The sequence below is a fragment of the Saccopteryx bilineata genome, chromosome 5 (assembly GCF_036850765.1).
Source record: "Saccopteryx bilineata isolate mSacBil1 chromosome 5, mSacBil1_pri_phased_curated, whole genome shotgun sequence".
Classification (NCBI taxonomy): domain Eukaryota; kingdom Metazoa; phylum Chordata; class Mammalia; order Chiroptera; family Emballonuridae; genus Saccopteryx; species Saccopteryx bilineata.
In genome coordinates, this window is record NC_089494.1 from 36,422,710 (window position 1) to 36,448,906 (window position 26,197).

The 26,197-nt window shown below is 40.7% G+C and overlaps 1 protein-coding gene across 4 annotated transcripts in view; it reads left to right on the forward strand.

The window, feature by feature from the left end:
• SATB2 (SATB homeobox 2) overlaps positions 1-26,197 on the forward strand; it is a 203,236-nt gene that overhangs the window by 63,084 nt on the left and 113,955 nt on the right. For all 4 annotated transcript variants that reach the window (XM_066281183.1, XM_066281181.1, XM_066281184.1 and 1 more), the window contains 2 exons: positions 16,452-16,578; positions 17,723-17,846. In XM_066281183.1, coding sequence (XP_066137280.1) covers positions 16,452-16,578; positions 17,723-17,846 — 251 coding nt within the window. The remainder of the gene's footprint in view (positions 1-16,451; positions 16,579-17,722; positions 17,847-26,197) is intronic.

Sequence of the window (26,197 nt, forward strand, 5' to 3'; positions counted from 1 at the left end):
TATGACTTTATTAGAACAAATTTTTAGAAAATATTTTGATACTAATAATTGCATTTTATGGGAAAAGAATAAAAGCTTTATATGAATCCAGCAGGGGCTCGATGTTCAGGAAGACAAAATTGGGTTCCTATCTCCAGGTTTGGGTGCATAAATGGTTATAGTCTCAATCCAGCCCCTATTGAAAATTGTTGGGTATTTAGTATGAGCCATTTCTTTTTTTTTTTTTTTGTATTTTTCTGAAGTTGGAAACGGGGAGGCAGACAGACTCCCGCATGCGCCCAACCGGGATCCACCAGCATGCCCAGCAGGAGGCGATGCTCTGCCCATATGGGGTATTGCTCTGTTGCAACCAGAGCCATTCTAGTGCCTGAGGCAGAGGCCACAGAGCCATCCTCAGCACCCAGGCCAACTTTGCTCCAATGGAGCCTCTGCTGCGGGAGGGGAAGAGAGAGACAGAGAGGAAGGAAAGGGGAGGGGTGGAGAAGCAGATGGGCGCCTCTCCTGTGTGCCCTGGCCGGGAATTGAACCTGGGACTCCAGTATGCCAGGTTGACGCTCTACCACTGAGCCAACCGGCCAGGGCCTGAGCCATATCTTATGTGAAGTCATTTTGTAACCCAGGTTATTTCTTGCCAATGGAGGAGCAAAAAACAACAACTGACATAGTTTAAGTCATAATGAATATTCCAAAGAGAGAAGTCCCTGTGCTTCAAATAACATAATTACTTCTTTACATGGGTTTGTTTCACAAGGAGTGGTTTGTGGATGAATGAGAAATTTGTGTTTCAGGGTCCTCATTCAGGTTTATTATGAACACTATTATATGCACTACCTACCCCAATATTTTCTGTCATCAAATAATTAGGTAGGTAATGGGCAAGAATTGCAAACCTCTTGCTTCTTATTTATTTGGCAAAATACAAACAATACTAAAATTATACAACACATAGATGAAATTGGGGAGGAAATTTGCAATCATTTGTAGACTCATTGTTCTTAGAATATAATCATATTTCAATTTTATTATTTAAGCATTTTTTTTTTTGTGGGAGAGACAGAGAGAGTCAGAGAGGGACAGACAGACAGGAAGGGAGAGAGATGAGAAACATCAATTCTTCGTTGCAGTTCCTTAGTTGTTCATTGATTGATTTCTCATATGTGTCTTGACCATGGGCCTTCAGCAGACTGAGTAACCCCTTGCTCAAGCCAGTGACCTTGGGTCCAAGCTGGTGAGCTTTGCTCAAACCAGATGAGCCCATGCTCAACCTGGCAACCTCGGGGTCTCGAACCTGGGTCCTCTGCATCCCAGTCTGACGCTCTATCCACTGCGCCACTCCCTGGTCAGGCTATTTAAGCATTATTTTTGGGCCTGTATTAAGTGTCCATCACTAAACTAGGAAACCAAGATGAACGAGATGGTTGCTGATTGATTACAACAGGTTTTGAGATGTTTTGAACCACAAATTGATATATAAATGTCATGGGCATTTTAACTTAAATAAGTTTAACTTGTTGTGAATCATACTAAAAAGCAGTACATCAGAACTTAAAAATTAATAACTTATTCTTTGTTTCTGGTGTGAATTAATTTTAATGTGATATTAGATAACTTGGTTAACTACTTTCTTCTAGTGTAGCAACATAGCAATACCATGAGAAGCATAAAAGAAATGCCCAGTTTTTTGATGGACCATTATAAAGTGAATATGGTAATATACTACTGAACAACTATAAATGAGTATAAGCAAACTTTGGACCTATTTAGTTACATGCAGCTGATCATTATATAAGAGATTAGACATGAAGAAAATCAGTCTTATGGTAGTGAGTGTTTCCTGTTCTCCTCCAAGATCTCGTACAATATACCATGTCTTAAAACAACAAATAACAAAAAGTGAGATAAACTGATCTTTTTTTAAAATTTCTCATTTGATTTAGTGACCAGAGTGACCAAATTAGTGTTTGAGATGTGTCTCTTTTCTTTCTTTTAGAGGTAGGAAGTGGATGGTGTCTTGATATTAGAATAAAAATAAAACACCACTCAAGTCATTTCAAGGATAGTTGCATTAAAAAAAAATCCCCCTTTTGATACCATAGCTCTTGGGGTGCTTCTTTTTAGTCTTTTTTTTTCTAATGAAACACAAAAGAGACTTATAACTCCTCTCATATAACTCCTGTCTTCTCATCTTCCTTCCCAGTTCTTATTTTTGAAAGCCCTGAATAAAAATAAGTCTTGTTTACATCTTCAGGGTCTCATACATTGATGATTCCTAGGGAATTCCTTAGTATTTATAAGTAGATAATTTTGAGATTTCAGTACTTGATTTTAATTTTCAGCATCATACTTCCTGAATGAATTAATTTGTTTACTTATGTGGGTTATGCCAGGGGCTTTATTTGGCTATATACAAATCTACCTTTTAGGAGAGGAAATTATTTATTTGTGAAGGTATATAAACAATTTATTTCTTCTGTTTGGTGTGATGGAAATGCAGAATTGATCTGAGAGTACCTTACTTGTTTTAAAAACTGTGTTAGTGTGTTTCATTAACATAAAAGAACCCCTGGGAAAGTCACCCTTAGCTACTAATTTTAATGTAAAAAATAATGAACGCAATTATATTTATTCAGGTAGTAGTCCATTTAGTAGGGTGTGGGCAGAAGCTTTTGCTGTTTCAGTGAGAAGTGCAGTTGCAGAATGATACTCAGTTAATAAAGTCCTGATTGAGCCATGTTTCCTTTTGTGGTTGATAGGAAAGCCATTGTTGTGTTGCTCACCAACTGCCAGACCTTCAATTATCCTGAATTTAGAAGTTGTTTACTATACTTTGAAAGTTTAAAAATAAGCTCTCCCTGAGAAGTCAAAAGCTGGGTTCTTCCCCTCCTTTTTTTAATTTTTATAGAAAAGTAATATTATAATGAAAGAAAAATTAATCTACCAATTCAATGTTGAGCTTATTTTCACAGTTTTGAAGTCTTAAGTGCTTTTAAAATGACCGTAATCAAAACCTCCATTACTGGGCCCCAGGTGTTTTGATTGAGAATGTCAGAGCTGCAAGAGGAGATGATCTCTACGGACTTCTGGGGGTGATGTGGATCTTATGAGAAGACTGGATTTGAGGGTTTCGTCTCCTCAGGCCTTTCTTTGTGCCTCAGCCACTGTCTAGGATGGTTCTTCCGCGGGTCTTCCTGGATGTCCAGGGTGTCAAGAATGTGGGAGCTCAGTTTTCTACTTGTTGGGGGTTAGCAGGCTGCTGGGGACAGAGTCTGGGGACGAGCGTCAGGTGAACCTGCAGAGTGAGCTGGTGCTGCCCATGGGCTGCGGCCCAGTGCTGCTCCCTCTCTCCTCACCCTCCCTCCCTCCTCTCATCTTCTCTCCTTCCTTCTCCCCTTTTCCCATTCATTTTTCTCTCTCCCCCCCTCGCTTCCTCTCTCCCTTCCCTCTGCCCCTCCCTCCTCCCACCTTTGTGCTTCCACCATCTGCCGGCCCTGCGCTGTTGTGGAACTCCCAGTCTCGAGTGAGTCTCGTGAGGAATAGACACATCAGTATTTACAAACGGGGAGGGCCTCTGCGATGCTTCGCAGCAGAGAGCAGGTGGTGAAATGCAGTTCTTGACACTGCCTCTCAGATTTCAGCCACTTCTGAAGACAATAAAACGGTGGTCCAGAAAGACGAAGTGACTTGCCCCAGTTACTGAGATAAAATTTGAACGCCCAGCTGCTTTTGACTACATCAGATAACTTGCCATGTTAGCCAGTGACATTTTGGAAGATTCACATTTTTGCTTAAGTAAAAGAAACTTCCCCTTAAAAACATTTAAAAAAATGTTGTGCGTACCTTTTTTATGTTCACTTATGGTTCCTGAATGCTGGCATGTTTTTACAGCACTCTATAACAGTGTCGGTTCTGAGGTACAGCATAGTGGTTAGATCATCACGAACTCATATATGCTTTGATGACATGGTGGGGGGGGGAGGAGGCTCAAGCTGAGCCGGTGACCCCTCGCTCGAGCCAGTGAACGCCGGGCTCAAGCCAGTGACCTTGGTGCTCAAGCTGGTGACCTTGCATTCAAACTGGCAAACCCATACCCAAGCTGACAAGTCCTCACTTTAGCCAGTGACCTCAGGGTTTTGTATGAGGGGCTCAGCATTCCAGGTTGATGCTCTATCCACAGCATCACTATCTGGTCAGGTTCCCTCAATATTTTAAGTACCTGCCTGGCACTATATTTAGTTACATTACAGTATTATTGACTGCATTTTATATTCTGTGCTTTACCTCCCTGTGAGTATTTTGTGACTACCAATTTGTTTTTCTTAACCCTTTCAACGTTTTTACCCAGTCCCTACCCCCCTCCCGCCCCTCCCACAACCATCAGTCTGTTCTCTGCATATATGCGTTTGTTCTTTCTATTGTGTTTGTTTGTTTAGTTTGCTGCTTAGATTCTACTTGTAAGTGAAATCATATGTTATTTGTCTTTTTTAATCTGACTTATGTCACTTAGCATAATACCCTAGGTCCATCCATGATGTTGCAAATGGTAAGTTTTCATATTTTTCTTTTTTTTCTTTATGGCTGAGTAACATTCCATTGCATATATGTACCACCTCTTTTTTTTAGCCACTTGTGTATTGACAAGCACTTGAGTTGCTTCCATATTGGCTATTGTAAATAATGCTTCAATGAACATTGTTTTTGCTTTTAAATAATCATTTCTAAAAGAGAAAATAGGGGCCCCGCAAGGTTAAGTGAGTCGCCCCAAGGTACGGAACTGCAGCATCTGAGACCAACCTTGATATCGTGGTACTCAGGCTGCTGCTGTTTTATTTTTATTTCATTTTTCCAAAGTTAAAAGTGGGGAGGAAGGCAGACAGACTCCCGCATGCGCCTGACCAGGATCCACCCAGAATGCCCACCAGGGGGCGATGCTCTCCCCATCTGGGGTGTTGCTCCATTGCGGCCGGAGCTTCTAGCTCCTGAGGCAGAGGCCACAGAGCCATCCTCAGTGCCTGGGCCAACTTTGCTCCAATGGAGCCTTGGCTATGGGAGGGGAAGAGAGAGACAGAGAGGAAGGAGAGGGGGAGGGTGGCGATGCAGATGGATGCTTCTCCTGTGTGCCCTTACCAGGAATCGAACCTGGGACTTCCACATGCCAGGCCGAAGCTCTACCTCTAAGCCAACTGGCTAGGGCCAGTCTGCTACTGTTTTAAAGTGGCTTTATTGTGATGTGGCCATCACATGCTTGCTGTGTTTTAGGCATCTTCATACTTATGGAGCTGTAGTGAGCGTTTATAAAAGTTAAACTGACATGACTCTTGCCCTCTGGAAGTTTATAGTCTAAATAAGTTAGAGAGTTTCTGAAGTTAATGCATATTCAGGAAACCATTTTATTCCGGCCTTGACCTATTCAACTATGTCAAATCCTGCAAACTTAGAAATATAATTCAGTGATGATGTACTCTTAACCCCATTTGCCTTCTCATGTGCCCTAACTTTCCCCTCTCTTTTCACTTATTTTACTTGACAGTAATGAGAATATTAGCTGGTAAATTGGAAAAAAGGAATCTGAGAATCTTTTGGTCTCTGCCCTTTTTTGAGGAAATCGAACGGTTTGATCTGCATGTTTCAGGTTCTCATTTTTACCTGGCAACCTGGGCGTTGCTTCTCACTCCTGGCTCCACTCGGCATCTCCTGGCATCTCTACCCTTTGGTCTTTGGTGTCAGAAGCTGGGGTCGTGGGGGAGGAGCACGACTGCCCACATGGCTCGGGAAGAGCTGGGAACGCATTCATTTAATATGACAGCTCTCAACAGCACAGTACTTACCAAACTGAAAATTCCTGGGCATAGGGAGAAAAGACTCCCATGTCCAACCTTCCCCTACCCTCCAGATAATCTCTAACTACTTAACTATCAAGGATAATGAGACATTTTTTTCAGGAATAATTTCTAAGTCTCTATCACAGTTCAGTTGCCCATTGATTCAATGGCATTTTTCTGACATGACTTGAGTATTTTAGGGGGCTCAAATAGATCTTTGACATTATTCATCACCAAGTAGGTAGTGACTACAGGTCTACCTTACATTCAGTTCAAGAAACATTTGCCTGAAGAGAGAGCCTCTCCTATGTGTTGGGCCCTTGATGTCTTAATTAGAGCCATTATAATGGTAGTGCCGTATTTAAAAGTTTGGTTTATTTGGTTTGCTTTAAATATAATAACATTTCCAAAAAATAGAAGTCAAAGAATTGTCAGAATATTTTTTAATGTAAAATATCTGAAACCTGCAAAACATGTACATTATTAGATTTCATAGTAGAGTAGCTATGAAGATGAATTGAAAGTAAAATTGATTAAAATGTTCTTAAAGGAACCCCCCAAAAATCAAATCAAATAAAACAAAAAAACCTCTAAACCAAAAGCAGTTACCATTCTGGATTAGTTACAACTATATTTGCTTCCATGTCTTGTAGTTTCTTAACAAATTACTGTGAAATCAGGTTAGTTGAAACATGAATAAAAATGTACAACATAAATGAGTATACTTTTTGCCTTCATATTATATGGCAACATTTTCTTTGATAATCAACATGCCGTTATAATATTGCCCTTAACATCATGCATTATGTAATCTTAAATTAGAGGAAACAGAATAAATATGCCAGAAGGAAAAATTCTGGAATATATAATTGGAGCCTCTAGCTGATAGGGTTTCCAAGGGTGTTGAGTTGAAGCACCTGGAAAGCTCGGTCCTCAGGAAAACCCGTTGCAACAGTCCAGCTCCCATCTGAAAAGAATACATGTCATTAATTAGGATGGGCACTGTGTGCGGCCACTGTATTTTTAGATCTTCAGTGGATGCTGCTTACCCCAGAGGATGCAGAAACATGGTCCTAAACATAACTTATGAGTAGCATCTGTTAGAATGTAGCAAAGTCTGTTTAAAAGAGTATACTTTCCCCCTGTGTCTTTGATTATTGAAGATATTTTAGGGGGACAAATGCTAGAGGGAAATCTCTTTATGCAAATGTATTTCTGAATTGAAAAGAAAAAAAAACCAGTTTATGTACCCTGCCAAAATTAATTCTTTACTTCCAGACTATCTTAAGTAATGATTAAACTATTAAACTGAGAACAATAATAAAATATATGCCAGTTAAAAGAGTTTTTAACCCATGACAGGAACTTAACTGATCCAAAATAATTTTTTGTAACACTTTCCTTTCTCATTTGTCTTATTCCCCTATGTAATGATTTTAAATGGCACTCTTATGAAATAAATAACTATACACCAACCATATTTTTTTCATATCCTGACCAATATTTTTGGCTGTTTTTCAGATGAATCGGAATTTTCAAAATTAAATAAAGGTTTCTAAAATACCAACTTCAGAAAGTTTTATTTAATTTGTGGAATAATTTTGTTCTCTCTGTTTTTTTTTTCCAATAGGGTCTTTATTAATTTAGTCTAGTTACTTAGTGCTTATATTAAATAATCTAATAAAAGTCAGGGTTATAACATAACGTTTCCCAAATGTGAAGCAGCATCTATTACATGAGACAAAATCTTTGTGCTGCAAAATATAAAAACCATGTATAGAATTTCAAGGCACCAAGTCATACTGTATATGTATTTTAAGTAGAACATTTCTATAGTGTAAAGGCATAGTCAGTTTAAGAAAAGATTGACAGACAGTTGTATATCACTATAGTGTATTCAGAAAGCACTCCAACTTTATATTTCAGTGTTTTAATACTAATAATATTATTGATGATAATCTTCCTTGAATGGTACAGATATATTTAAGAATAAAAGTTAGCATTCTTTTTTCCTTTAAAAGTTGGTATTTTTTTTTTTTTTAGAGAGACAGAGAGAGAGAGGGATAGATAGGGACAGACAGACAATAACAGAGAGAGATGAGAAGCATCATCAGTTTTTCGTTGCGGCACCTTAGTTGTTCATTGATTGCTTTCTCATATGTGCCTTGACTGTGGGCCTTCAGCAGACTGAGTACCCCTTGCTTGAGCCAATGACCTTGGGTCCAAGCTGGTGAGCTTTGCTCAAACCAGATGAGCCTGCGCTCAAGCTGGCGACCTCGGGGTCTCGAACCTGGGTCCTCTGCATCCCAGTTCGATGCTCTATCCTCTGCGCCACCACCTGGTCGGGCTAAAAGTTAGTATTTTTAAAAATAAAATACTACCTTGTTTGTGTTTGTCAATAATATCCAAATTAATGCAGACAGAGGAGCTATCTGTGGAGATGGGATTATAGTCCATTTATTGTGTGTGTATGTATATGTGTTGATTTTCAGATAATTTATATAATAATATAGCCTCAACATTTATTCTGAATCATTGAATTATTTATTTTTGTCTGATGTTTTCCTTTGTATTGTTATAAATACAAGATTAAATGTATTGTAAGTTTTCAGACAATTATGTTGTGAGGTTTTATTAATTTGTGCAAGCTATAATGACACTTAAATAATGTAAAATGCCAGAAGACTGCTATTTAATTTTTCACTTACTTTTACCTCTATGCAAGACATTTGAAATATAGTCTTGACATCAATACAGAAGGTGTAGAAGAGTTACACTAGGTTGTACTGGGGTACGGCTAAGATATGTGTTAAAAAGGAAAATATATACATTTCAAAAATCACTTTTGTTTTGCTTTTTTTTTTTTTCTCTTTTCTCATTGAAAAGTCTTTTCCACCACAGGTTTAACAATAATAACCACAGTTTCTGCCCTTATGCTGCTACTACTTGATGATATACCACAGTTGGCCACAGGTTAGAAACAGGCAGAGTTGTTGTATACCACTGGGTAGTGATTTCCCATGAACAGATTTATGGATAAATAATTCTATGTTATTATTATATAGGACAGACAGTTTTAAATTTCTTTAACAAAGCATAGCCGAACAACAGAAAATTATATGCTTTAGCATAGGGGCACGACCACTTGAGGAGGATGAACCAATGCAATCAATGCCGTGAGTTCTTCTGTTTTTATAAGGGGTGTCATCAGCAGTTGGTGTACTGTGCATATAATATCATGAACCAGAAGCCTCAAGGCTTAGTTACTCTGAGGCTGTTTTTTTGTTTTTTGTTTTTGTTTGTTTGTTTGTTTTTTTTAACTGATACTCTTTTGAGGAGATCTTTTCTAGGGAGTTATGAGATACATAAACCCCAGTCTTTGGATATTAAAGCTAATGTCTCTTTTTGTTTTCCTGGGCTGAGTTTTCACTTTGCTTTGAAAAATAATGCTAACATGTACCTGGAATAAAAGAAAAATATTCACTGACTTGCATGATAAGAATACTGCTGATATCTGGGTGGGTGCCTATAGCTGTCTCACAGGCTGGTGTTTTATTCTACAATGTGCCAAATAAATAAATCAATCTTTTACCACTGTCTGTATGCCCGTGCAAACGGGGAGGCACGTACTTTACAAGGTATCTGTTCCAGGCCTTCATGAAGTCAATGTTTCTCATATTTGAAGTATAGGGAATAAAAGCTATCATTTTGGCTTATTGTAAGAGTGGTTAGCTATGTGTGTAGCAATAATAAGCTTCTCTACTCAATTGTGAGGTAATTACAGATATAGTGTGTATTGAGTGATCTTGCAATCTTTGGGACTTACACTGGAGACACAAAAGAAAAATTTGTTGAATGAATGAATAAATGAATTAATGAAGGATTGCTTCTTAATACATCCCTTCTGATGCTGTATTGATTATGTTGTATTATGACCACATTTTATTGTATTCTCTTAAGTGGTCAACTTTCTAAAAAGTTAAAATGAAATATTGATGAACTAGAATGTGTATTCTCACCACTCTTGTTTTTACACAGAGGTAAATAATACTAATGATTATGTATCTACTGAGAAGAGTATTTGATTTCTCTGAGATAGATTACAAATTGATAAAAATAACAAAAACATATGAACATACAAGAAACCTATTGATACTTCTTTTTGTGAAAGGTGAGAGTGACAGAATACTGCACTGGGAGGGTGAAATGGTTTCCATTATTGCATCTTTTTAACTTTAGACAAAGATTGCCTCCATTCTCAACTTAATTTTAGGTCACTAATGGGAAATTTACCTACAATTGCATTTTGATACTTGGTCTAAAGGGATTACACAAAGAGTAGATTGAGTCCCTGTATTTTAGTGAACAGATTTGTCTGGATGTAGATAATTTTATATTGTCCTCAATTCGGTCATGTTAACATTTGTATGAATTTCAACCCCAAAATAAAGGCCATAATGTGTGACTCAAAGACCTTGAAACTGCATCTGTAATAGTCCTCAACTCCAGGCATTTTCTAAATGTTTGCAGATGATAAATTCCTTGGAAATAGGAAAGACAATTTTGGAAACAATGTTTATTTCTGAAATGGCACTGTTGTGGGAGGCAGTTTTTTTCCAGCGAAGTTCCAAGTATAGCTTGCTTTTCTGGGCCTGTCACCTCTTTGCTTATTGGTCTCATTTGTTCCTTTGTTTAACATTAAATGTCAAGACCCTGTCTGAGGTGTGATTGTGGACAAATCTTGGCCCAGCCTTCCAAGGGCCCATTGTTAGGGGGATTGCCGTATGGGCGGAGCTTAGTAGAAAGAGTATTATTGGTCCTGTAGTTAGAAAACTTGTCAGATGAAGCCCACAGTCTGGTCCTGACTCTAACCCTCTACTGTCCTCAGAAAGTGACTCTTCTCTGATCTTCAGCTCACTTCCAGTTAGAATGCTGACCCTTTTGCTGTTCTCATGAGGATGAACTAATAGATTGGAAAGAATACTTTCAAACTGTAACATACTGTAAAGGGATATTGTGATCAAGTAAGTCCTTTCTAAGATACACAAACTGACCAAGAATATTCATTAAGCAACTGAGTAGAGAAGAGATTACTTTAGGCTGGGTTGATCAGGGTTAGAATTATTGTCAGGGAAGAAATTGAAAAATGTCTATGAATTCTAGAAGTGAATATTGGGGATCTATATTCCAATCATAATGAGAGTGTGGTATGTATTGACTGAAGAAATGAGAATTGGCACCCATTGAACATGTGCTATGTACCTGGCTGGGCTCCAGGTGCGTATGTATATGTGTGTGTCATTGTGAATGTAGTATTATCAACTTTAATCACAATTAGTTTTTCTCATTTTCCAGATTGGGGTTACAAAACCTATTCATAGAGGGTGAGCACTGGAAATTATATCTGTATATTTATAGTTATGCTATTTTTGTTGAGATTTTTTCAATGCTGTGAGTCAGATATCTCCAGCAGACCCATAGCCTGTAGTTCTTTCTTCTTTGTCCTCCTGCACTGCACCGTAGCATTTGGTGAGGTTGGTAGCCCTCGTCAGAGGGAGCCAGGAAGAGACTCTACTGGTTAGGCTTAGACATACCTAGCCGTATTACTGCAGCTCTTTTATCTTCCCGCAAATGCTTCCCTCTTTTAATCCACCTGTATTCCTGTATAGGTTAATTTTCCCAAATTACATCTACACTCAAAAACTTTCAAGGACCTGTTTTCCCCTAACATTTATCAAACACTCATTGTGTGCCAACCCCAGTCCTAATTCTAATTCTCATTTAAGGCCTTATGACAATCCTAAAGGGTAGATAGTGTTATTATCCCCATTTTACAGATGAGGGAAACTGAGACTCACTGAGACTAACCAACCTGCTCAGAATCCCTCAGCTGAAAGCAGATGACGTAGACCCTAAATTCACTTCTGATCCAGACTGTGCTCCTGACCTCGGACTCACACAGTGTGCTGCTGAGTTGGGCATGCAGGGCCTTCCACACTTGGAACCATGCTCTCTTCCAGTCTTTTCTTCTGATGTGCCTCACACATGCACCAGTGTGACTTATGGAATACTGAGGAAAGCAGGAATGTGGTAATTGAAGGGAATCTGGGCTCTGCTCCATCAGGTTAACCCAGTCCCTCAGTTCCTCCATGTCCTCATGGAAAGGTTGAAACTAGATACTTAGGGCAGAAGGTCTCATAGAGGAGCTGGAGGTATTTCAGTACATTTGCTGGTGCAAAACATGAGAGACTGAGGGGAAAGAGATTGTTGTAGTTTTATTGTTAAAGTACCTTTTTATTGTCAAAGTACCCTTTTAGCCATAGGTAAAAGAAAAGGAGGCCTGAGGAGTAAGGATGGAAGACATGAAAAGGGTTGGGGAAATAGAAGGAGGGAGATCATTGTTGTAGTCTCCCTTTGTGAGGCACATGACCAAACTAAAGATTGAAAGATAATGAAGTCATTAAAAAACAAAAAACTCTGGGTCGCCTGACTGGATGCTGGCACAGTGGATAGAGGGTCGGACTGGGATGCAGAGGACCCAGGTTTGAAACCCCAGGGTCGCTGACTTGAACATGGGATCATAGACATGACCCTATTGTTCCTGGTTTGAGCCCAAAGGTCACTGGCTTGAAGCCCAAGGTTGCTGGCTGGAGTCCAAGGTCATTGGCTTGAGCAAAGGGTCACTTGCTCTGCTGTAGTCCCCCCAAAAACTCTGGGTCAATTAAAAAAAAATAAATGGACTATATCTTCCTTTTGAGAAATACAGTGTGTCCTTAAAGTCATGGTGCACTTTTGACCAGTCATAGGAAAGCAACAAAAGACAATTGAAATGTGAAATCTACACCAAATAAAAGGAAAACTCTCCCAGTTTCATACCTATTCAGTGCAGTTCAATGTGGGCTCATGCACAGATTGTTTTAGGGCTCCTTAGGTAGCTATCCCGTATAGCCTCTACAGACTTGTCACTGACTGATGGCCTACCAGAACGGGGTTTCTCCACCAAACTGCCGGTTTCCTTCAACTGCTTATCCCACCAAGTAATGTTATTCCTATGTGGTGGCGCTTCGTTATAAACGCGCCAATTGGCCTGACCTGTGGTGGCGCAGTGGATAAAGCGTTGACCTGGAAATGCTGAGGTTGCCGGTTCAAAACCCTGTGCTTGCCTGGTCAAGGCACATATGGGAGCTGATGCTTCCAGCTCCTCCCCCCTTCTCTGTCTCTGTCTCTCTCTCCTCTCTCTCCCTCTCTGTCTCTGTCTCTCTCCTCTCTAAAAATGAAAAAGAAAAAAAGAAATAAAAAAATAAACGCACCGATATTCATGTTGCACTTTGGTCACAGATTCGAATTTAGTGAGCCACAGAACACACTGAACTTTCCTCTGTACCGTTCACATCTCGACTGGCATGGCCCTGGGCTGCTCTGCTGTATACATGGTGTTACATCATCATCTGCACATGTGCACAGGCTGCCACATTATCCTACAGAAACTGGGAGGGTTTTCCTTTTATTTGGTGCAGATTTCACATTTCTATTGTCTTTTGTTGCTTTCCTGTGACCGGTCAAAAGTGCACCATGACTTTATGGACACACTGTATTAAAAACATCTAAATAATGACTATAAACAGTTGTTGGGTTAATGATATTCAGGCTCTGTACTAAAGACTACGGATTTATTCTGCACTATATTCTTATGAGGTCAGTACTTTTATAGTTCCATTTTACAGAATAGAGCATTGAGGTATGGGGAGTTGAGTAACTTGCTAAATCTCCAGGGTTATTAGGTGGGGAGTCACAATGTGAAAAGAGGCCATTTGACTTAGAAACTTGTGTTCTTAGTGACTATTGTATAATGCTTCCCAATTTGATTTCCTCCTAGGCACTGTAATATTTTTTTCTATTTTATATCAGAGCAGGAGGATTGTATCTAAGGAATGTATTTTCAGAGGGTTAATTTATTAGTCATAGATCCTGTTTGGAGGAAGGTCTCATTTACAAAGAGTTATTCCAAGTCCCTGGCTGCCTGGAGGAGAGCGGCCTTCTGGACTTAGATGTCTGAGCAGATCTTGCCCCTGCAGACCCTAGTACAGAGTTGAGCAAAGAACGTGACTTCTAGGAGTGTGCAGGTTAGTCAGGAGGGTGCGGAATAGAAAGAGCGCACGCCATTCCCATTGCCTGAAAATAGTATCCGTCAACAGCTCTCTTCCGAGAGGCATAAACCAACCTGTAGCAACTGCGCTTGGTAGAGGTATTAAGTGTTGTGGAGACACCTGTGTGTGTCTAATTGCAGCCCAAACAAGTCTCTGTCTGGCTCATCAATGCGGGGAGAGAATTTACCTAAGTGGCGGTTGCTATTCCAGTAGAATGATTTGTCTATTATTTCCTGTAGAGAGATTGCTCCCTTTTTCTTTACTTTTTTTTTTTTTTTTTTTTTTTTGAGGTTTAGTCTACATGCAATAAAACTTTGTTTGGTTTTATGAAATTTGACAATTTTTATATCCATGCAAACACCAACTGAAGCAAGAAAGTTCCCTTGTCTCTTTCTGGTCAATTGTCCCTGTTGTCCAGAGCAACCACTTTCTGAGTTCCAGCTTCATAGATCAGTCTTGCCTGTTTCTGCATTTTATATAAATGAAGTCATACAGGTATATTCTGTTGCTGCTGGCTGCATTATGGTATATTCTTACAGTGGAACACTACTCCACAATAAGAGGGAATGAATAATGACACAACAGCATAGTTGAATCTCCTTCAGGTTGTACATTTGCAGGATTTTTTTTTTTGCTTCATATTATCTTTGTATTCTTAGTAATCAAAATGACCCACACAATCAGCTTTTTCTACTTCCCTTTCATAATGCAAGGTTGTCAACTTCATCTTTATCCTCTTCTAATCTCTCATAATGGAATACCATGTCTTTACAACATGGACAATGTATACTTAACTTATAGGCTATCACGATGATGATTTTTTAAAGGAATTTGAAATTGTGGAATGATTTCTTTTTTCAAAAAAAAAACAAAACAAAATTTGTTCGACATGTTACATGGGAGCTCTTTAGTATTTTCCATTGTCAGAAGGAGTCAGAGCTGTAAAGAGAGCAGATCCAGGCTCTCATGGGTGGTTGTCCAGTGGGCCCTGCATGTTCATTTCAGGCCTCCACGTGCTGCGTGCTGTGCACTTTTCATTGTCATGGGAGTGAACGCTAGGGAAACTATCCCCACAAGAAAACAGCTTTCCTTGGCAAGTGCAATATGACTTAAGGAGCCAGAACTGGAGACATACGGTACTATGAATGAGAGCTGCGTTACTTTATTGGATCTGAGTCCAGGCACTATTTATACTGCAGCATATTCAGCACCAGATTGTTAAATCTTAATACTGAAACAGTGCATCATTTTAATATTTTTGTTCTGTTTATTCCCTGTTTTCAAGCATTATGTCAGGCATTGCGCATTCATTTATTTCATCTTGGACAGGACATGGCCTGACCAGAGAGTTTGTTTCCTGTTATTGGAATTTCACCCCACAGCTATTCAGCATCATTGTGAGAAGCTTTTAAAAGCTTACTGGAATATATAGGTGTCCTCTGTGTTTTAGGATAAAAAATATTTTTGAAAGAACTGTGTAGTTGGACTTACCTGTACTGTCAAAAATAAAAATACAAATGCTGTTTTTTCTTCTGCTGTGTGTGTGTGAGTGTGTATGTGTGACAATTTCTGACTTTGTCCATTAGATTTTTCATAACATGCAAATAAATTTTTTGTTACTCTGTGTTGTTTATAAAATGGATTTTTTTTTCATTTTTCTCCATCAATGTTATATACGCCCAGATAAGATGAGTCCATCTTAAGAATATGTTAGCATTTTCACATGAAACTTTCTGTGACAAGGGTCTTCCTGAAACTGCTGCTCCATGTAGCCTAAGATGGACCAGGGTTTTCATTCTGGCTCCACTGTCATGTGTTTACCATACGCCACAGGAATCCCACAGGAAAGGGTACCATTGTCACTCTAAGTAGAGCTGAGGAATTAAAAAAAAAAAGGGAGTTGAAGGTATCTCTGTTATTGTATTTGTCATCAGTGGTCAATCATTGTGCTATTTGGAAAACAAGGCCTCTGCCCGGCAAAATGAGAATCTGGAAGCGAATCCTGAATGCACCTCATGCTGGGGGTCACACCACAGTCAGGATGTGACTGTGTATGTGCTGAGACCACACACAGGAATTTTCTTGTACAATTCAAAACCAAATCTTATATTTACTTAAAACTCGCCTTTTTTTTTGGTCTATGAAATCAGCAGTCTGGTATATTTAGCATCAGTCTTAAGTTAGAGTGTGAAATAAGACTTTGGGGGAAGGAAGTATCCTTATGGCTTCCTACGTAATTTAAGAAACAGCAAAACATAAAATAAGTGATTGTCCATCCTTGAACCTCATCCCTGTATTCTCATCTTTCTGTAGAGTTAACCCTATTGTCAGCCAGAGAGAAATAGGTTATTGCACGGAGTTGTAAAATTGCTCCGAGTGGGCCTTGAGTGTTGACTATTGAATGACCTTCTTAACATTGAACAAACAATGGGAAGGCTTAATAAATAGCAGATATGTGTTTATTGTGTTTTTCTTCTCTGTGCAGGAATAATTAAGCTGGGGCGGTGGAACCCTCTCCCCCTCAGCTATGTGACGGATGCGCCCGACGCGACCGTGGCCGACATGCTGCAAGACGTCTATCATGTTGTGACGTTGAAAATCCAGTTACAAAGGTGGGTGTCTCTGAACACCCGCCCTTCCGTACTCTCAGCGTCTCCGTCCCGTCAGAGTCGCCACAGAGAGGAGCGTGTCCTGTCTGTGTTAATGTGTGGGCAGTGGGCGACAGGAGAGAAAGGAGAGGGGGGGGGGGAAGGAGGGCCACTTCACCAGGCATCTTTATAGTCCACATTCCAACTGTTTTATGTTCTGTTTTCAGAAGCAGTGAAGTGGTAACCTAGGGGAAGCTTGATAAATCATTAAAACTCTGCAGCCCATAAAGGGGAACTTTCCGCAGCCCCAACTTTAATGGGTCCTCTGGTTAAATGCTTAGCACATAGTATTTGAAGAATAAACACCTCTGCTGCTTTGAGTTTGTGTCCGGAGGGCCAGGGTTCCGCCCCTGTAGCAGACTTACTAAGGGGCGTGGCCACAGCGCCTCTCTTCCTCTCTTTCTCTGATGGCCTGCAGAGGTTCTGGGAATTGTCTCTGCCCTACCATCCAGATACAGCTTCCAGAACAAACTATGCCTCTTTTAAAGAATCTAGAGGTTCTGTGTAAAATCCCTGAAAGTCACAGAATTTAAACATGGTCCCTTAGTGTAAACGTTTTGAACTTTCCCCTTTTCGAGAATTTGTCCTTTAGTAGGAACTCACAATTTCCATCCTCATCTCGGAATGTTTTGGTGCCTTCTCTTAAAAGTTATTTTTTGATTAGGAAGTAACATCTCTGAATTAGGCTCTGAGAGGGAAAGTTGGGCCTTTAACCATCAAATCTGATGGAACACTTCTTTACACTTAACTTTAGGCATGTCCAGTAATTAAATTTGCACTGTGGAAGTTCGTTTCGTATTGCCATACCATTTCCACCAGCAGGTTAGAGAAAGCTTATTTTTAGAAATTAGCGTGTCTTCGTATCCAGAGTGACTGTTTTTCTCAGGCTAGTGTGATAACCACTTGAAGTGACTGTTGGGTCCTGTCAAGGCCTTAGAGAAGCAGTCCTTCGCTCCCCTTCCCTCACGTGGGGCCCTCGTTAGATCCCGTTCTTCAGCAGTTCTTCGAACGCCGACACAGGACCCACTCGTGACCGCGGCACCGTGCGCCTCTGCAGTCAGGGCCCTTTGTTAAGGTCTGCGTGTTGTTCCTTCTTGCTGTTTCCTAGCTGTTCGAAGTTGGAAGACTTGCCTGCGGAGCAGTGGAACCACGCCACAGTCCGCAACGCCTTAAAGGAACTTCTCAAGGAGATGAACCAGAGCACATTAGCCAAAGAATGCCCTCTCTCCCAGGTCAGTATCTCCAGGAGTCTGTGAAAGGTGAAAAGCCACTGGTGGGCTTCCTAGGAAGGGGCACATCTGCTCAGACAGCTGTATTTTACTTACAGAGTCACATTATATTTTAGGTGGAAAAATTATGGAGATTATGGTGCTTTTTGTTGTAGCATAGAAGATATCAGTTACTCAAAACTTTCAGGTAATGGGAGTGTATGAAAACATTTCACATTTGCAATCTTTAATTTTTATAGGAGATATGTATCAGTGGCTCCATTTTATAGATCAAGAAATCCAGGAGAAGCACTTTATGTGCCTCAGTTTACTCAGCTGGTTCAGTGACAGGCTGAGACCCTCATCCAGACCTCCCCTGCCAAAGCTCAGGCTTCAAATCATTGCACTACTTGGTCAATGGAGTGAGTCCGCCATGTCAGTCCCATCTTTATTTATATTTATTTATTGAGCCTTGCACTGTCTAGCAGAGAGATGATCTTTGCATCACACACATTTATAGAGATTTTGTAGTGAATTCCCCAGGTGGAAATGCACTGGGAGGAAAAGTGATACTTCATTTTTAGTGCACTGATCATAAGCGGTATGTGCTTGCCCTGGCCATTTCAACACCTGCCTGTTGGTATGTGTGTAGGAGCCAAGGCCAGCTGCTAGAACTTTGATCTATTCCAGTGTGATTTGATTGCTCATGAATTAATAAAAATAAATATTTTGAATTCTTCTGGTCATACACAGGGGACTGGATAAAGAACAATTTAGGAAAATTTCTTCTTATCATTTGTCCTGAATTTCACAGTCACAATTAATTGTGTTTTGGATTTACATGGAAGTCAAAATGGGTTTTGCCTGGAAGCGGACAAGCTCCTAACATATCACTTCAGAATTTTGTCCAAGGAAGGCTATTACGGGCTATGGAAATTTGCTCCAAACTGATCTAACATGATTATCAGGTTTGATTATAACTATACAATGTGACTAGAAAGAGGGCATGAATGGGAAGAACCCAAATCACATGCCAGGAGCCCTGAGCTCTAATGTCAGTTCTTTGATGCCAGGTGTGTGATCCTGGCAAGACCTCCACCCTCAGGGCTTCCTTAAACTCATCTGTAAATGGGACATAAGAGTATCTACCTATTTTCCATAATTCACAGGTTGTCTTGGGGTTCAGACAAGAGATCGTCTTTACTCCTACTGTGAGAAAAGCTTTCTCCCCCGTGTTCTGCGCTCGTTGCTCGCCCACGTAGTCGCGCAGCCACCATCTCTCAGGTGTGATCCTGTGGATCCCGCCACTTCCACATCTAAAGCCGTCCTCCTCTGTGCCGTTGCCTTGTTTAGACTTTCATCACCTCTCATCTGAAGTAATTTAGTCATCACGCTCACAACCCTTCTCCTGCCACCTGCTTCTCCAGCAGTACGTTCCATGTGCCGTTTCCTCACCTGTGACCCCCCCCCCCAGCCTGTGGGAAGTACAGGCGGTACTGCATAGGCTGTCAGAACATCAGGATGACACTGTCCAGCCCAGTGTCCCGCTAGAGCCGGCTTCCTCCCTCTACCTGCCCCTGCTCTGTGCTCCAGACACACGGAATTAATCATTTGCACATTTGCCATTCTTCAAACTTCACAAAAATATTCCTGAGGTGGGAGGAACCTAGCACCCTTGTACCCTTAGTATTACCAGTTTTACAAAGTAGCTTCTTGTGTTATTTTAAAAATTCACACGAGGTTTATATTCTCCTCAATATACCTGTGTTTTTGATACATTAAAAAAAAATGCCATAACAATCACTTCACCTGCTAAACTCTTAACCTCCTCCTGTGCTTGTGAGACTGGCCGCTTTGGGAGATGTACCGTGTTAATGGCTGGCTTTGGCAGCCCTTGCACACAACGCCGATGACGCCGGAGTCCTTCAGTGCAACGCCTGCTTTTGTGTCTGATTTCCCTCATACGCACCGCTCTCTTCTACTTGGTGGACTCATCTTTCAACAGCTGGAAACTCACTGCTGATGAAGTACTCTGACCTCCCAGCTGAGGTAGTTGCTTCTGCTCTTAGAAGCCTTTTGTGCACAACCCTGTCACGGCACTTATCACAGCCCGTTGTCAGGGTTATCTGCCCGTTCCCATCACTCGATGAACTGCTCACAGTAGCAGAAGTCAAGTCTCATTTATGTTTATGTTCTCAGCATTCAGCACATATATATATATATATATATATATATATATATATATATATATATATATATATATATCTATCTTCCACATAGTGGTGGGTCTAACGCGGGAGTTCTCAGCCTTGGCTGTATTAACCTTCTGGGTTGGATAAGTCTTCGCGGTGGGAGGTTGTTCTGTGTATTCAGGATGTCTAGCAGCATCCCTGGCCTCTGCTCATTGGATGTCAGTAGCATGTCCCCATCCTCCCTCCCTCTAGTTGAAACTAAAATGTCTCCAGACATTGCCAATTATCCAATGAAGGGAGCAAATCACTACCAGTTGAGTTCTACTGTTCCATTCTAATAGGTTTAAAGAGTTAAATATAAAAATGTGCTAGAAAGTGGTGACAAATGAAAAGGTTTATTAATTTTACAGTGTCTTGGCAGCTCTAGAATGTTTTGAACTAGAAAAGTTGATCGGTGACATTGTTAGTCAAATAGGAGCTTGGTTCTGTTATTTAGATTTGGGGGAGATTTGACTTAGGCTTCTGGAATGCTGTGTGATTATAGAACATTTATCTCATTGAGGTAATCCTCAACCATTATGGGCATGTACTGCGGACCCCAACCCCATCATTAATCCTACAGTTATTACCCTCAGACATCCCAGATTATTCACCTGAATTACATAGCTAGATTGCGTTTCTGTGTGGAGACAAGCTCACTTGCTTCGTTGGTGGTTGCAGTAGAAGAGGTGCATACATTTTTTTGAAGTTCAACTTACATAATATGAGAAAGAATGCATTTTTTTCCCTAAGAGGCTAAAAGTAATTAGAGAGTATATTCCACCAGCATTACTGGAGTCCCAACTAAGAGGTACTTTACAGTGGGCTTGGGATATAGTGGTGACTATGAGAGACTAAGTCTTCAATCTAGGAAGAGGAAAGCATACCACCAAGAACTTCAAAAGACAAAGGTAGGCTACTGCACTATTTAAAATAAACTCAGCTCAGCCTTGGCCAATTGGCTCAGTGCCAACTGGAGTGTGGCTGTCATGGGTTTGATTCCCAGTCAGGGTATACAGGAGAGGCAACCATCTGCTTCTCTCCTCTCCCTCTACTTTTTCCTCTCTCTCTCTACTCTTCCAACAGCCATGGCTCGATTGGTTCAAGCACGTTGGCCCTGGGTGCTAATGATGGCTCCATGGAGCCTCTGCCTCAGCTAAAAATTAATAGCTCACTTATGAGCATGGCCCCAGGTGGGCAGAGCATTGATTGGCCCCAGACAAGGCTAGCTTGGTGGATCCTGGTCAGGGTGCATGCAGCAGTCTGTCTCTGTATTCTCCTTATACTCACTTAAAAAAATAGACTCAGCTCATGGGTAAAAGATGTTTGTTTTAAAGTATTTCTTCCTTTTTATCATCAAACCAAACCATATTAGATATTTTCTCACTCAAATTTGGTAGTTGCATAAAGGAATGATTCAGTGGCTAGTATATATTTTCTTGAACATCCCAGTGGTCTGCAGTTCAAAAGAGTCCCCTTGATAGCAAAAGGAGAGCGGGAAAGTCCATAAAAGGGCAACAATTATAGCCTGAGGCGTACATATTTAAAGGAAAGGAAGTCATGATTTAGCTATTCTCTGTCTGGCCAGATGCTTTGAAAGTATAGGTTGTCCTTGTGTGTCTGTGTATTTATTTTTGATTTCAGCTTTGACAATGTGTCTAAGCTCTGACAGTCTCTTCCTTTCCTCTGATGACCCTCTGAGTCACCAGTTCTAGCCTCTTCCTTCAGCTACAAGGTCACTCTCAAACAGCCTAGTACCTTAGGCGCAGATTTCCCTTATTAAATGGTCTTACCTCACTGTTCCAGTTTGAAAATGTTATGAATATGTCATTCTGTTGCTAATTATTATTATTTTTTTAGCACAAGAGAGAGAGAGAGAGAGAGAGAGAGAGAGAGAGAGAAAGGGAGAGAGATGAGAAGCATGGACTCGTAGTTGTGGCACTTTTAGTTGTTCATTGATTGCTTCTCATATGTGCCTTGACCGGGGGGGCTACAGCAGAGCCAGTGACCCCTTGCTCAGACCAGTGACCTTGGGCTCAAGCCAGCAACCTCAGGCTTCAAACCAGTGACCTTTGGGCTCAAGCTAGCAACCATGGGGCCATGTCAATGACCCCACACTCAAGCCAGCAACCCCGTGCTTAAGCTAGAGATCCTGTGCTCAAGCTGGATCAGCTGGTGCTTAAGCCGGAGACCTCAGGGCTTCAAACCTAGGGTCTCAGCATCTCAGGTTGGCACTCTATCCACTGTGCCACCACCAGTCATCTGGCTTATTTTTTTTTTCTTGTGACAGAGACAGAGAGAGGGACAAATAGGGACAGACAGACAGGAAGGAAGAAAAATGAGAAGCATCAATTCTTCACTGCGGCTCCTTTGTCTCCTTAGTTGTTTATTGATTGCTTTCTCATATATGCCTTGATCTGGGGTCGGGGGTTATAGCAAAGTAAGTGATCCCTTGCCCAAGCCAGTGACCCAGGGCTTCAAGTCAGCAATGTTTGGGCTCAAGCCAGTGACCATAAGGTTGTGTGTTTGATCCCATGCTCAAGCCAGCAACCCCACACTCAAGCTGGTGAGCCCGCACTCTAGCCTGATGAGCCTGTGCTAAAGCTGGCGACCTTGGACTTTTGAACTGGGTTCCTCTGCATCCCAGTCTGATGCTATATCCACTTGTCCACCGCCTGATCCGGCTGGCTTATTTATTCTTAATTGAGGAGGAGTTAAATGATAAAACCCCAATTCTCAGAGTTTTGATCCATTAAAATAAGTATGGCTCACAGTACCTGCCTTTTAACCTCAAAGGTTGTGATGATGATAAAATGAAATGACTGAAAAGACCCATATTGCCTGACCAGGCAGTGGCGCAGTGCATAAAGCCTCAAACTGGGACACGGAGGACCCAGGTTTGAAACCTTGAGGTCGCCAGCTTGAGTGCGGGCTCATCTGGTTTGGGCAAGGCTCACCAGCTTGAGCCCAAGATCACTGGCTTGAGCAAGGGGTCACTCAGTCTGCTGTAGCCTCCTGGTCAAGGTACATATGAGAAAGCAATTAATGAACAACTAAAGTACCATAACAAAGAATTGATGCTTCTCATCTTTCTTCCTTCCTGTCTGTCTGTCCCTATCTGTCCCTCCCTCTGTCTCTGTCACAAAAAAATAATATAAAATAAAAAACATAAAAATACCCATCTTGTTTACTGAAAATTGTATTGAAAAAATAAATAATTGGTAAATTAATGTCTTCTTTTCCCTTACCCCACCAACTTGTTCTCTGTCACAATAGATATGCTTTAAAAAATCTTCTTTTTCCTCTGGTAAAAAATATATAACATGAAGTTTGTCTTCTAAACCATTTTTAAGTTTGCAGTTCAGTGTCATTAATTACATTCACATGTTGTGCAGCCATCCCCACTCTCTATTTCTAAACTTTTCATCATTCCTAACAGGAAGTCTATAACCATTAATCCACGATTCCCCATTACCCTCTCCTCCATAGACCCTCATCCTCTCTGTTCTGTTTTCTGTCTCTTTGAATTTGCTTTTTTTTGGTACCTCATAAAAGTAAAATCACAGAACATTTGTCCTTTTGTGTTGGCCTACATCACTTAGCATGTAGATATATTTTGATAGCTCTGTCTCATGTCCCTAGTTGGGGTTTTGCTATCAAATATTTGAGGAACAAAATGACTGAAGTTGTTGAACTGTGAAAACGTTACTAAATTTCCAGTATGATGGTGAAATAGCATGTACAGTGTTTTTAAGAAATAGACTGTATGCCCTGGCTGGATAGCTTGGTTGGTTATAGAGCATCAACCCAATATGCAAAGGTTGTGGGTTCAATCCCTGGTCAGGGCACATATAGAAGATCAATCTTTCTTTCTCTCTGTCTCTCTCCCTTTCTCTCTCTAAAACCAACACATTAATATAAAAAATAAAGATGCCCTTTCCCCCAAAAAAGAAAAAAAAATAGACTGTAAGATAATTATTTCTGTCATTCCAAGCAAGCCTTGTCCATTTGGGGATCATTAAAGGACTAACTTAAATGTACATTTTGCCAAAATAATCTAGCAGTGAAATCAGGCAGCCAGTTTTGCCAATAGACGAAAACAAATCGATCGCATCTCATCTACGGAGAAGTGAATAACTGCTGGACCAGTCTTGGGTTAACCATTGCCAGTTGTCTGTTTAATTTTATCTTAAATTTGTGTATGAAATGAGGATGCACCTGTCTTGTATTAACCAGTTGCCAACTGTCCCTTTAAGTTATTTTCATGCAAGGGTGTTTCAGTGTTAGGCATAACCTCACGAATTCATGTTGAAGAAGGCTCAAAAGTGACAACTTGAAAAGAATTCCTGACAGGGTGATTGAGATGACCATATGAAATGATTGCACAGGGGGGAGAGAGCTGACATTTATTGACCCCGCATCTTGTGTTATCACTTATCCACAAATCACTCTCTGAATCCTCACGCAGGTACCACTATCCCAGTTTCACAGATACCTCTATCGCAGGTACCACTGCCCCAGTTTCACAGATGAGGGTGCCACCATTGCATGAGCAAGCCATTCAGCAGCTACTTAGGAGGGAAGCTCTCAGGTGGAGTCTTTTTATATACCAATGTCCACAGGAAGTGTTTCTTTCACCTACAGTGGTGAAGGTTTTCAATTCTGATACTATAGCTCAGAAAAGGGATAGGAAGGCTGCCACATGATGTTACATGAATTTTTTATGACAAATTCTTTTAAACCAGATTTTTCCCTTTCCCCTACTTAATTGGAATATTATTATAATCTAATGTTCAATATGTCCTTAGCACTTCAGAAAGCAGAATAAAGAAGCCCCAAATGAGCAAAGAATGTATGTACTGTGTTATTTAGTGCCTGCATCATGCTTTATCACCCATGTTAATGTGGAGAAAGAGGCCAGGAGGTGCCAGCTCCTCCTCCCACTCTGGCTCTTCTTGCTCAGAGAGGACATTCTCACTGACAAATGTCTAACCATTCTGTTTGGTTTTAAATTCTTCTCTTCCTCCTCCTCCTCCTCCCCCCCTCCTCCTCCCCCCTCCTCCTCTTCCTCCCCCCTTCTTCTTCTTCCTCTTCCTCTTCTTCCTCTTCTTTTTCTCATCCTCTTTCTTCTTCTCTTCTTCCCCTTCTTTCTCTTCCTACTCCTCCTCTTCCTCTTCCCCTTCCTCCTCTTCCTCTTCCCCTTCCTCCTCCTCCTCCTCCTCTTCCTCTTTCTTCTTCTTTCTCTTCTTCTTTTTCTTTATGGCAACTGTATTATGTACCTGCAAGTTAGCTACTTTTGGTATAATATTTCTGTTCATACAAATCTCACTGGGCCAAGGGGAAGGCAGTGAAGAATGTCCAATTATTTTATCTTTTTTGGGAGGAAAAGAGGATGCTCACTTTTTAAGTGTATTGTAGAAATCATCTTAACTCGTGTTTATTGCTTTGCTTTTCCTATTAAGTTTTAAATTACCTTTTGGATTTCTTGGTTTTGTCCATGTCTAAACTTAGTTAATTCATAGAAGGGGCCTGAGGTCACACTGTTGTTTTATTTTTGGTCACTTTGTTTTTTTGCTTGGTCTGAAGAATTAGTTGCAGTTAAGTATCCCCTTTTGAGTTTGTGCCAGCAGATGAAGGTGGTGGTGAATATTTTCTTTCTTTCATTAATTAGTTTTCCTTCTTAAGAGACCCATGGAATAGTGTGACCTGGTAGGAGTGTCTCTCTGTGGTGTTTTCCATTGCTGTTTGACGTCAGACAAGATGCTTCATTCTGAACTTCTGGGGCCTTAACTTCAAAATTAGAACTGTACTTACAGTCATACATGGTAACTATTCTCTGGGCTAGTAAAAAACAAACAAGGGAGGCCTGACCTGTGGTGGCACAGTGGTTAAAGCATCAACCTGGAACGCTGAGGTCGCAGGTTCGAAACCCTGCACTTGTCTGGTCAAGGTACATATGGGAGTTGATGCTTCCTGCTCCTCCCCCTTTCTCTCTCTCTCTCTCTCTCTCTCTCTCTCTCTCTCTCCTCTCTAAAATGAAAACAAAAACAAACAAGGGAGTTTAAAATTTGTCTGAGGAATCTATAAGAAAACTTCTTTTTAGATAAGGCAATCTACTTAAATCTAATTAAGTACCAATAACAA